Source organism: Trichosurus vulpecula, chromosome 3, assembly GCF_011100635.1.
Source record: "Trichosurus vulpecula isolate mTriVul1 chromosome 3, mTriVul1.pri, whole genome shotgun sequence".
Taxonomy (NCBI): Eukaryota; Metazoa; Chordata; class Mammalia; order Diprotodontia; family Phalangeridae; genus Trichosurus; species Trichosurus vulpecula.
The window spans coordinates 219298230-219311266 of record NC_050575.1 but is presented as its reverse complement, the minus strand read 5'-3'; the positions used below and the strand labels follow the sequence as shown (position 1 = coordinate 219311266).

At 39.0% G+C, this 13037-nt stretch overlaps 1 protein-coding gene across 2 annotated transcripts in view; it reads right to left on the bottom strand.

The window, feature by feature from the left end:
• Window positions 1-5626: 5626 nt before the first annotated feature.
• The window catches only part of LTBP1 (latent transforming growth factor beta binding protein 1), a 510014-nt gene continuing 502603 nt past the window's right edge, over window positions 5627-13037 (bottom strand). The window contains exons 33-34 of one of the 2 annotated variants that reach the window (XM_036749323.1): window positions 10869-11018; window positions 5627-6647 (exon numbers count right to left, since the gene is read on the bottom strand). In XM_036749323.1, coding sequence (XP_036605218.1) covers window positions 6478-6647; window positions 10869-11018 — 320 coding nt within the window. In that variant the 3' untranslated portion in view covers window positions 5627-6477. The remainder of the gene's footprint in view (window positions 6648-10868; window positions 11019-13037) is intronic. The other variant, XM_036749324.1, reaches the window with a different exon arrangement.

Below are 13037 nucleotides of genomic sequence, written 5' to 3'. Positions count from 1 at the left end.
GTCAAATATTTATTTCTCAACTACACTTTAATCTGCTTCTGTCACATGGCTCTATGCTATATTAGGCCTGAGATGGCTAAAACACATTACAGGCAAGGGATTATATAAGTAAGGCTATGCAAAGGATGTTATCAGAGAAATGTAGGCTCAGAAATTGAAAGACAAACCAACAAAAAACCAGTCACACAGCAAGAACAAGAGACAACCACTGATAGCCTAGGAGCTCCCTTGGCAGCCACATAATGTAAAGAAAACAAGAAGCTTCTCCATCCAGGAAGTTAGGTTGGCCCCAGGTGGTGAAATTATGGGTGGGCATAGTTGAGAGTCTTACACATTGGGGTAGCTATGGTAGGGCTGCAATCTAAATCATTGGAAGGAATGACTGTACTGAGGAGATCACAGATTTATTGGAGTTTGCCAGAGTATCTGAGTCTTGGAAGTATATTCCATACCATAACTTACTTCAGACTGAAATTTAAAAAATGGTTAGGAGAATTTGTTGCTTAAACATATGTTTTGAATTTTTGGAAATTCCATCAGTAACATGATGTGTCCCTGTGGAAAATCTGCTGCATTATTATTGCTGATTTGATAAAATGATTTGTTTTAGAAAATTGTATATATATATATATATATATATATTTATATATATATGTGATGTATATAGGTGTGTGTGTGTCTGTGCATGTGTATACATACACATAAATACATATCTATAATCAGTGACTCAACAAGCATTTATTAAGTGCTTACTATGTACAAGACATTATGCTAGACACTTGGGCTATGCTACGAGAACTCCACCCACCCTTCCCACCCCCACCCCCTTGAACTCAGCACTCAAACTTTCACACTGGGACCCTTCATTTTAAAGATAAGGAAGCTGAAGCTAAGGCAGTATTTGAATTCAGTTCTTCCTAAAGTTGAAGTCTTTCTTGATCCCCTAATTGCTAGTGCCTACCTTCCCAAACTACCTTGTATTTAACTACTTTGAATATATTTATATCCTCGTGATATTTATATATGTATTTATCTTCACCATTCAAATGTAAATGCCTTGCAAATTCCTAATTGTTTCACTCTGTACTTGTACCTTCTAGGGCAGCTAGGTGGTGCAGTGGCTAGAGAGCCAGGCCTGGAGTCAGAAGACTTCCTGAGTTCAAACCTAAGCCTCAGACACTTTCCTAGCTGTGTGATGCTGGGCAAGTCATTTTAATGCTGTTTGCCTCAGTTTCCTCATCTATAAATTTCCTCATCTGTAAAATGAGCTGGAAAAGGAAATGGCATACCTCTTGGTTTTTTTGTCAAGAATCTTTGTCAAGAAAACGCTAAATGGGGTCACAAAGAAACAGAAATGACTAAATGACTTGTATTTCCAAGGCCTAGCACAGTGCCTGACACATAGTAGGCACTTAGTACTTGTTGATTAAGGTAACAGCTAGCTGCCAGCTGAGGCCTAGAATCTGTCTCCTGATCCTCAGTTCTGCACTATTTCCTAAGCCTTGTGCCCACACCCAGCCCTTTACTGTCTAATGAAGGCTGCTGAGGAAACAGGGGAATCTGGTTAAGAGAGGAAGAATGGGCTGGAGTTTTCTGCCTCTTTCTGAGTCTCCTGTTCCTACGAAAGAATCCTGGCAGGGTGCCTAAGCCCAAGTAACTGAGAAAGAAGGAGGCAGGCCGTGCATAGACCAGAGACAAAAACTGAGATGGAGTAGCTGGCAATAGTACTGAGGGTGCCTGATACATACATAGTAAATACTTACTAAATGCTCGTTCATTGACTATGGCCGGGTTAACAAGCACATTATTAATAGGCAGGCAGTGAATGGCAGCAAGATGCTTCTCCATTACTCCTGTCAGTTGTAAATCAGGAAAAATGAAACTACTGCTGCCCGTCTGACCTCAGGGGATTTCTTCCAGACAAATTCAGATTCCTGAGCAGTCTGCCATGAAAGCATGAAAAGTGGTCAGGGCCAAGTTGAACCTTTGGTGGCTTCTGGTCAAACCCAGGAGCATACGCCCAACCCAACTACATTTACTGAATTCATTCCCCATCCCCCCACTTTTTTAAAAAAAATCCTCAGAGGCCACAAAAGTGATGGAACAAGCCTATTCTACCTCCTGTGGCCAGAATCCTGACCTTTTTGGCTGATGAAATACACTTAGGGGAATGTGTGTTCCAGTGAGGACTGTGAGCCTCTCAACCTGTGGCAGGAAGCTGCCTATCCCTTAAAAATGTCCTTGACCTCAGTCACTGTTGAGTCTCATACCTCACCAGAGTGTGGTTTCCTCTTTCTGAACAGTAGCTTGTGGTGGAGCCAGGAGTTCAAAAGATTTTCTTAGATGTTCTTCATCTCCCCCCACCCCCATTTTTAAACTAGGATTGCCGCTTATACCCTATTTCACTATTTTATATTATAGATTGAACGTAGGCTGGTTGGATCAATTCTCTGTACCCTGCACCCCCTTAACCTAGAAGAGGAGCGATGAGTAGCTAGAGTCAGCAAGAGAGAAAGATGAATATCTTGTAAGGCTGGGTCTCTGACTCCAAAAGAAATGATTCTGTCAACCCATTTTGAGCTGTAGATTCAGAGGTACCTGAGGGCTTCTTACCTCAGGTGGATACATGTGTAATAAGGGGCTTCTAGGAACCTTCAGTATAAATAAGCACTTCTCTGGACATCCAGGATGGACCCAATGTAGACAAAACCAATCATCTGTATTGCACTGAGGCCTACGAATTTCACCAAACCAGACTAAAGCAGTGACCCAGGGTAGCAGGGAGGTAGGGTTCACAGCCTTATACCCCTTTTGTATGATGGAGCATGCTAACAAACTCCAGTTATCAAATGTCTCTGCTCCTTGAAATCTAAGACCTCAGGAGTATGACACTGATGGGATGTTAAGAGACTGAAGTGGCCTCAGAGATCATCCAAGTCAAGCCCTTTATTTTACATACGAGGCACCTAAGGCTTAGAGAGAGGAAGTGACTTTTTCAAAAAAGCCACACAGCAAAGGAAAGCTTTGTACCCAAGGTCTTTTGACTCCTAATCTAAGCTATCCCTTTATTACATCACCCTGTCTCCTTTGTGATAATCAATTCTCTTCTGGGGTGATTGAGTGCAAATACATTGGTGTTAGTTACTGGGACAGCCACTTATAGATACCAGTATTCAAAAATCAAGGTCAAATCTCTTAAGAGATTTGCTCAAGATTAGATTTTTTTAGAGCTAGTCTTGAAACTGTCAGCTATGGTTGGTCTTCAGTCAATAATAAACCTGCTACTGTCCTATGTATAACTGAACTTGATCTACTGCCGTGAGTGGACTTCAGTTTTATTCTGCATGAAGATTGCTGTTTCTATTAACCTAGAGCTATTCTAATTAAACTAGAAGAATTCCATTCTGTTCAGTAATCTTGCAGATATACTTCTAAACAAGGGAAGTTAAATTGCTTTGCTGCCTGATGTACTAACGTTTAAATAACAAGGTTTATCTGAATATTAAAAATCAGCTTTTTGGTTTCAGCGATAATTCATTCCAGGTTTGAATTCTGCTCAGAGAAATATGAGTCCTGGAGTCAGTCATGGTATTTTTGATATATTTGTGTATTTAAGAATTCATTGGATTCTTGCTTAGGGACTGTTTTAAAGTTATGCATCTAATTTCAAATACATAAAATCAATACTGAACATAACCTTTGAGCTAGAACCCAACTGATCCAAATCAGAAGGTTGTATGTAATATTTGTAAGTGATGCTCAGACTTATTAAAAAGAGAATTAAAACACTATTTGTGTTATTTTTTTAAATCGGTGCTTTTCTGAAAATTCCTGTTAAACAGCTAAGTGTTTAGAAGGCATAGGGACCACTTCTACAGGAAGATGAGAAGGCAAAGGATCTCAGGGAGGATGAGCTGAGGAAAATTATTACACTACTATTCAGTACTTTCCACTACTGTGTGGTTAATAAAAAATAATTAAAATCTGAACATCAGATGCAAAATATCTCATACACTTATTAAACAATTTTTTGTATTCTTAAATTAAGCAATTATTTCCAAAACTGAAAGTTTCTTTCCTCCTCTGTCTGCAACTAACAGAGGATAAAGACTGGTTCAGTTCTTATTTTTTAGGAAGGTTTAGCCTGGTTGCCCTCAGGCCTCCAAGGGAAGAGATAAGGTGTAGCAGGAGGGTGATATATGTGTAACCTGTTAGGGGTAGGGGATTCTGTTACCTAGTTTCTTACTGCTAAAGCCATAGCTCTCGCATTTCTTACATCTGCTATATAGAATACATACTCCTTTTTCTAAGAAGAAATTACAGCTGTCTTTCTTTTCTTCCCTTGTTTCTTGGGCACAGTGCCGTATCTTATGGGTTCCTTAATGACCAAAGCTAGCTGTTCCACTCCCAGTCATCCATCCTCAGCTAAGGCTCATTTTCCTAGGAGGTTCTGAGGCTGACCGAGGTGTGAGGTAAAGCAGTGCTAACATTCCATCATTGCCAGGCTGTGCTGGATCATGGCCATCACCTCGGCAGCCCAAACCTGGTGGGTGGCCAGCAGGGAATTAAAGTCCTACAACATTAACTGTGTTTAAAGAAATATTTTTTTTCTTTCTTTTTCTTTAAAGCACAGAATATCTGGGTTGTGTTACAGAAACCACAAAAATACCTTTTCCCCTCAAGGTAAGCTCTATACTGTTTAACAAAATGTAGACCCCCAAATAGCAATTTCTATCTACAGTAGCAAATTTTTCAATGCATGTTTAAGTATTGTTTAAATATGTTTACTTTTCAGGATTTTTTTTGTTTGGAGAAAATGAAAGTTTAATCCTGAAATGCATTAGATTGAAAATACAGATTGTTATTATTAAAAATTATATTACTAAGGGTGCCTAATGGGCAAGTACTAATATATTTGGAGAGTGTGTGTGTGTGTGTGTGTGTGTGTGTGTGTAATTCCATCCTCCCCTGAATTATTTGTAGTAACACTTAATAGCTAAATCTGAAGTGACTAAGAGGTCTTCAGCCCTCCCTCATTTTACAGATGAGGAAACTGAGGCCAAGAAAACTTAGTGACTTGCTCAAGGTCTCACTGGTAGTAAGCAGGAGACACAGAACTCAGACCAAGAACCTCTGACCCCAAGTCCAACTCTCTGCATAGCACCAATTGTCTTAACTAAGTGTTCCAATGGAAAATTAGATTTATCATAAGTATCAAACTAGTGCTCAAACTTTTTCTTTCCTTTTTTTGGAGACCAGGTTTTACTATCTCACCCAAGTGCAGCAGCCACTCACAGGCCTTGGCCCACTACTGATTGGACCAAGAGTTCTGGCACACTCCATATTTCTGACCTGGGCTGGTTTGCCCCTGCTTACGTAGTCTGGTTCTGCCCCACCCCTCCAGGGGCTTTCCATTTTGATGCTTAATTCGGTGTAGGCTCCTAATTGGATGAGTTCACTGTAGCTCAGAACTCCCAACCTCAGGGAATCCACCAGCCTCAGTCTCCCCAGTAGCAGGGATTATAGATATCTGGCATCCCACCAGGCCAGTGAAATTTTCCAAACTTTAAAAAATCAGAGGGACAAAAACATCTTGAATGAAAACATTTTTAAAGAAGCCATTCACTCATTTCTTTTCTAAAAAAAAGGTGATTTATTTTATTGTTTTAATATACAGTCTTAGTAGGTTAGGGTAAATCATAAGAATTTTTCTGAGTTAAGTTTAAACATTACAATACAGACGTGAACTTTTGAGTTCTTCCATTTCAATGTACAAATGTATCCAACTGGTGTCTGCTAGCAGCTTGACCAAAAGGGTGCACAGAGTTTTCTGTACAGGTAAAAAAGCAGACAGATTATAACACGAATATAAAGGGCTTTTCTCCAAGATGTATAAAAAGTTTGAAACAAAAAAATAACAGTGTCTGCTCCACAGGACAGACAATAAGCATTTAAAAAGTCACTGACCAATATTTCAGACCAGAAGTAGCATAACCCTATTAACAGTACTTATAAAATGGCTTAACAATACTTTATCGAAGAATTTGCACTTTAGGTAAAAAAAAATCTGAAGAAAAACAGTAGCCAAGAAACTGCACGATAAAAATGCAGAAGTAACATAAAATATTTCCACCACTATTTAAATGTCAAATTTAATCAGGCAATAGTCTTCAAAAACAAAACAATCTCCCTTCTGTTAAAAATAACAGCATTGTTCTGCCTGTTTTCCACTGAATTTTACATATGAACAGGCTATATATATTTGCTTTTCTTCCACACAGAGAAATGTCCATTTGGTCTGCCACTTTAGGCAAGCTGGTAGCTATTAATCTTGCCATTTCATCTAAATGAATAATAACTCATTTTTGTTTTCCATACTTCCAGCCTTCTGGAGCAGGTGCAATGTCTCAAGTATAATACACCTCTTTTTCTTTATACAGTGCAGAGTAAATGGGCTTGAGTTCTGATGGTTTTTCTCTACTCCAGGTCACTGTCTTTTTCTGGATTCAGGGGTGTGCAGTAGTTGGGCTTATCTGAAGGAACATAGCCAGGCAGACACACGCATTTGTAGGAACCTTCTGTGTTAATGCACTTGGCATTTTTGCAGAGGGACATCCGGTTGTTCAGTTCATCACATTCATTTACATCTGTAATAAAACATCAGAGCATGCATATAAATCTGCTTTGATATTCAACTGAATAAGAAGAGGTAAGAGGCAGTGTGACACAGTAGACAGAGGACCAGCTTTGTAGTCTGTGAGACCTTGGTTCAAATCCTTCCTCTGACACATACAAACTAAGTGACTGGGCGCAAGTCACTTATCCCCACTGTATCTTAGGCAACTCTCTATGGCTATGCATTACAGAAGAATTGCTGCTCTGCATCTGTGGAAGGAGTGCCCATGCTGAGAGCTCCTTTTGCCATTGAATTTACAGGTTAGAACCCCCCAAAAGTGGGAAGACAGGCAGAAAGAAAATATATGTTAAATACATTATTTAAATGCCAATTTAATCAAGCTTTTTATGGCATCTAGTCTCACCCTGGACACTTATCTTATTTCTTAACTTTCCTAAGGCTTCCTTTGTTCTATGCAGCATGTGTGTGACTCCTTCAATTGTCAGAAAGGATCATGTGTGCATAGCAATGGAAGATTTTCTAGATACTACAGCAGCCATTTCCTGAGTGAGGTTCTACAGTATCCTTCCCTGAAGAGCTTTCAATAAAAGAATGCCATAAAAGGTAACATCTAGGAAATGTGTAATTAGAAAATAAGGTGAATGGCCTGGTCAAGTCAACTAGAATTTATTAAGTGCCTACTATATACTACATTCAGGCACTGAGCTAAGCACCAGGAGTATAGGGAAAGGCACAAAAAAGAAAGTCCCTGCTCTCAAGGAGTTCACAGTTTGATGGGGGAGACAACATGCAAATAACCACATGCAAAAAAATGATATATACAAGATAAATTGGAGATGATCTCTGTAAGAAGGCATTGGCATTAAGAGTGAATTGAGAAAGGTTTCATATTTTAGCTGAGACTTGAAGTAAGCCGGGGAAGCTAGAAGGCAGAGGTGAAAGAGAAGAGAATTCCAAACCTGGGGGAGAGCGAATGACAAGACCTGGAGTTAGGAGATACAGGTGTTGTGCATGAGGAGCAACACATGATACTCCATATACAGAGAACAAGGCAGATAGGCAGCCTGAATAGTGCAGTGGGTACCCCAACAAATTAAGAGAGTTTAGAGGAAGGCTTTCTGGGTAAATCTTTCATGGACATTATTCAGAAGGACCTAGGGAGGAATCACACAAGTTGAGGAGATATAGGTAGGTTGTGCTTGACAATGGGGGAGGGAGTTATGGATGTATTGAAATATTGAAGCATATTTTTCAGGGGTCATTGTGGCCAAAAAATTAATCACTTCACAGTCAACTGAGCTAAGAGTGAACCTCGTGGTTCCTGGGTAACAGATGCAGTCTCACCTGGGGTACTGCCTATAGCTTTAGCACTTTTTAGAACCCACTAGAGATTTTGCCCTGCTGGCACAGCAGTTGACAAGTGAAGTTCAAAACCAGGGTATAAGAGGCATCAGAGTGGAACTTTTTATGGAGAATGTAAGCCATAATGTATTTTAAATACAGTACCATAGTAATCATACTATACAATCTCCTCATCATATGCAACTGTTCCTATGAGAAAATGCATTCATGATTCTAATTTGAGGCCCTACAAAAATATCAACTTCCACCCTTCATCTAGGCTTTTTCAGTCCCTAAAATGTAGCTGGATTTAAGCCTTCAACTTCAAGTCATTAGAAAATCAAAGAATTTCAGTTGGAGGGACTTCAGTGCATATCTAGTACAGCCCCAATGTGAGAAGGAATACCCACACAAAACACCTGACAAGTGTCATCTAGTCTCTGTTCGCAGAGACGGCCCCACTATTTCTTCAAGCAGCCCATTCTACTTATGGATAGCTTTTATCATTAAAAAATCCCCCCTCCCCCAATATCAGGCCTAAATTTGCTTCTTTGGAAATTCTACTTGCTGTTCCTAGTCCTACACTGTGGGTAAAACAGAACAAATCTAAAATTTCTCTTCCACAAGACAGTTCTTCAAATATTTCAAGTACTTGAAGACACAACTGGTAGGGCCTCTGTGATCTTAGATACAGATAGGCAAAGTGCACAAACGATGAAAGTTCCATTCTGTGAAAAGCATTTTATGTTATGGAAAGAGCAGTATCCCTAGGTAGTTCCTAAGTCTGTCCCTTCAGCTCTCTTGGTTCTCTTTTAACGCTAATGTTCTATGAATCTCTAACTTGGGGGGGTGGCATGGGGCAGGGAGGAAGATTCATTTTCATGATAGACTTGTCAAATTCACTAATTGGTCATTACCAAACAAAGGCTATAATCAGGCTGGCACAAGAAGAGCACTAGGTCTGGGAAAAGGAGTCATAGATGAGGTAGAGAAGAAAGAATGTCCTCATTTAACCCCCCATGCTTCCTTAGTACTGCTGCTCCTGCCATTCCCAAACACATCCATGGTCCATGGTCCTGGAACACTCTTCGAATCCTTGGTTTCTTTCAAAACTGAGCTCAAACAAATGAGAAGTAGACTCCTGATGCACCAGCTCCCCTCCTTCCCAAACTACTATGTGTTCATTTTACATATTCTGAATGTGCTTATATATGTACACAGTCCACACTATATATAATTATATTAATATATAAAAATAATACACACATAAATACATACAATTGTCATTAAATCTCTAGTTAAAAGTCAATATACTATATATGTATATATACATACATACATATCTATACATATATGTGTGTGATGTATATACATACACATACATATACTATGCTCCCATTAGAATGTAAGCTTTTTGAGAGCAGGGACTGTTTCACTTTTGTCTTTTTATTCACAGCACTGAGGAAGCATATAGAAAGAAAAAAAAATCCTCTTTTTAGTTTCTTTAGAAACTTTAAGAAATAACATTTTCCTCTAAATCTCTTTCCAAAATCCATAGAAAAGCACTCTAAACAAAGGCTTTTCTTGGGATATGGATTAAGGGTGGTGCCAAACCTTTTCACAAAGAATAAATCTTGTCTTATTTACATCATTGTCTTTCTGAGTCCTGAAGTGATACGGGTTGTTAGCACTTCTGAAGGCAGTTTCCTCTCCAACTGCCCAGTTGAAGTATGTGAGATCTATTTGTTTAACTCTAGGATGGGAGTGGTCCAGGAGGAATGGGATACTGACTCGGTTGCTCAATTTTGGAATGTTAACCTGTACTGTATTTTAAGATATCTTTTTCTTGTTCAAGATTTCTATAACTGTTGCCTGAAATCTTCTTGGGGTGAGTCATATTGGAAGATGCCATGCACACCTCTCCTCTAAGCTAGAAATGACTTGCATAAAGATTCATGTTAATTTAAATAAAATTGTTTCTAGCAGATCTGAACCTACAAACTCAGAGCACCTTATTAGTACTAATTTTCGTTTTCCTTCAGGAGTGCTTGAATAGTGCCTGAACATAGTAGATATTTAATAAGTGTTTGTTGATTGGTTGGGATGAATGGATTGTAAGAGAGTTACAAAGGAGCAATAGTGGTGGAGCAAGGAGAAAGAAAGGGGAATTCTGACACAGAGGAGAGAAGGAATTCCTGTGGCCATCTGGCCTGAAAGGTTGCCATATTTAAAGGATATACATAAATCAGGCATATGTAACTTGGGAGTTGACTTGATTGAAGCCTTAATCATCTCACACTCTTGTGGACCTGTCCCAATGTTAAGTGAGAAAATGTTGGATAGTAACCAGTATCTTAGTCCTCAAGGGTATTCTGCTATAGTTGACAGTCATAACATGCAAGTTGGAGTCTGAAGCAGTTCAAAAAGGAAAGCACTGGAGCTGTCTCAAAGCTTCTCCCAAATACAGATAGGGTATATGGGAATAACACTTTCCAAGTCTCCTGATGGCTCCTTTGGGGAAAATGATTTCGGTTTCTAAGGCATTTTTTGAGATCTCTTTCCCCTATTAGCACTAGTATCCTTTGAAATGGATACCTCTCTTCACATGCAAAATTAATAAACTATTGGTGCATGAAGATGCTGAAATTTCTGTGACAAGAGAAAGATTATGCCCAAGCTAATTCATGTTAATGAATTGCTTAAAGACGTCACCATAAATCTATAGTCAAAAGTCAAATAGGAAAAGTATGAGATATCTGTTTTGATTTCTAAACCAATCCAAATTCATTCCAGAGGAACCAACGTCTGTTTTCCTTTACTGGTGTAAATCTGGCCACAGAGGGAAAAGAGAGGGAAGAAAACCATCTTCACCATGCCACCATGTTCTTACCAACACAAGTCATCTTGGTCATATCTAAGTGGTAGCCATCAAAGCAGTCACATGTGTAGCCCTCCTGTACTCTAACACAGCGGCCATTTTCACAACCATTGAGGATGCCGCATTCTTCTGCCTGCAACTCCTCAAAGCTATTTAAAAAACCTGTAAGGAGAAAAAGTCAGATTTAAAAGCAGAAGAAAATCTGAAGTCATTCTACTATAAAATTCTCCAAGTGTCTTTTGAGGGTACGGTTTATTTCAAACAATGTTAGGCCAAATGACAAGTTAGCTGTTTCTTACTAATTTAGAGAAAAGCTGTTCTCAGTATAAATATGAAAAATAATGGATTCACCCACAATTTTAAACAGTCATCTGTAAAACTATAGCGAAAGAGACACACAGAATAAAGTATCAAATAATGGGAAAGAAAGGTAAACACAGAAGAAATGCTAAGTTGGATGTGACTATTTACTTAAGTTTTCACACTGCTATCTTGGCTTCACCCCCAACTATTCACTATGTTAAAATACACAGCTTCCACCATCCTCACTAGAAATGACATTAATAACAGTGGAGGGAAAGGGGGTAGAAATGAATATTATTTAGTAATCAAGATTAAACCGATGGAATTCTCTGTTAGAGCCTATGTAGGCAGTTGCTGTAAAGTATGGCTGGAGTACTTGCAAAGAGTACCCAAAGGATTTGGAGGTAAGATATTCTCCCATCAAGTTCTTATGCCTGAGGGAAAGGCTAGGCTGGCAAGAAATTCACCAAGTCTATTTGATCTGGTTTTAAGAACAAGAAGAACATTGACAGTAAGCTCAAATTTATACAGTGCTTTCAAGTTTACAAAGTACTTTACACTATTAATCCATTTGATCTACACAACAGCCCCATGAGGTAAATGCTTCATTTTACTAATGAAGAAGCTGAAGCTGAGCAACTAAAAGTTTGCTCATAGTCCTAAATGTCTGAGACAAGATTTGAACTCAGGTCTTCTTGACTCAAGTTCAGCACTCAATCCACTAGGTCATCTAGTTAACAAAAGGGCCCCTACCAAGGACCAGAGTGTAAAAGCAACAGAGACTGAATTGTAAAATCCTAACGAATGACTAAATGACACCGTACTTCTGTTTACAAAACCAAAAGTAGATTCAAATAAAGCTCTTGTCTTACTTTGTGCTTCCATAAATGCTTTAACTTATTTAGAGGTAAATAGCTAGAGTTTAATAATAACACCCCCACCCCACCCCACCCCCCGCCAATACCACAATGCTTTATTGGGTGCTGGTGTTTTGCCAGAATTGAAGGTTGAAAATATAAACTCATGGTGATCCAAATATGCTGGCGACAGTGTCCATCATTCCATCGCTTCTCCCCCAACCACAGGCCTCTTCCCCCCTCACCCCCTGCAATAAGAGCTTCCTAAAAAAAAACCAAAGTCTAACACTGATATTTGGAAAGATTTCCTTTTTCGGTTGTCAAAGTAATAATCTCTCAAAGGAGCAGCAGAGGGCAGCAAAGCATCATCTGTGATAGACCGAGTGACTAATAGGAAAGAAAGCTAACCTTTCAGCAGCCTGAATCTGTCCCACTCTTTGGAAGAACAAAGGAGTGAGGGGGAGGAAGCAATGCAGCCTAAGGTGATGACAGCATATGGGATTCAGGCTGGGTAGGGATAGAAAAACCAAACCCAGATTTTTTTTTTGATTTTTGTGTTTATTGCCACCTTAAAATTTCTCACCTCCTTAGCCTTTTACCTTCCACCTTCCGTATTTACTAATCTACAAGCCACTGTCTGCTTTCTTTATTAGATTTGCTTTTAAAAAAAGAGTTATGAAATCTGGCTGCATGGGACTGCTTTAAAATTCATAGCAATAACTCACATTATATGATATTTTAGGGTTTACAAAGCAATTTACATACACTGCCCTGTTGAAATCTCACAATTTTCTGAAAGGTATTTACTACTATTATTTTTCACACTTTACAGATGAGCAAATGGAAGATCAGACAGGTTAAATGACTTATTTATGTTCACATAGCTAATGGGAGTCGAGGCTAACTTGAACCCAGGTCTCTCTTTCCTGACTTGAAATCTGACGCTGTTTTCATTGTGATATGTTGCCTCTCAAATTACCTAATTGCACTCATGTTATCTAACTTCTATTGGGTCTCAATA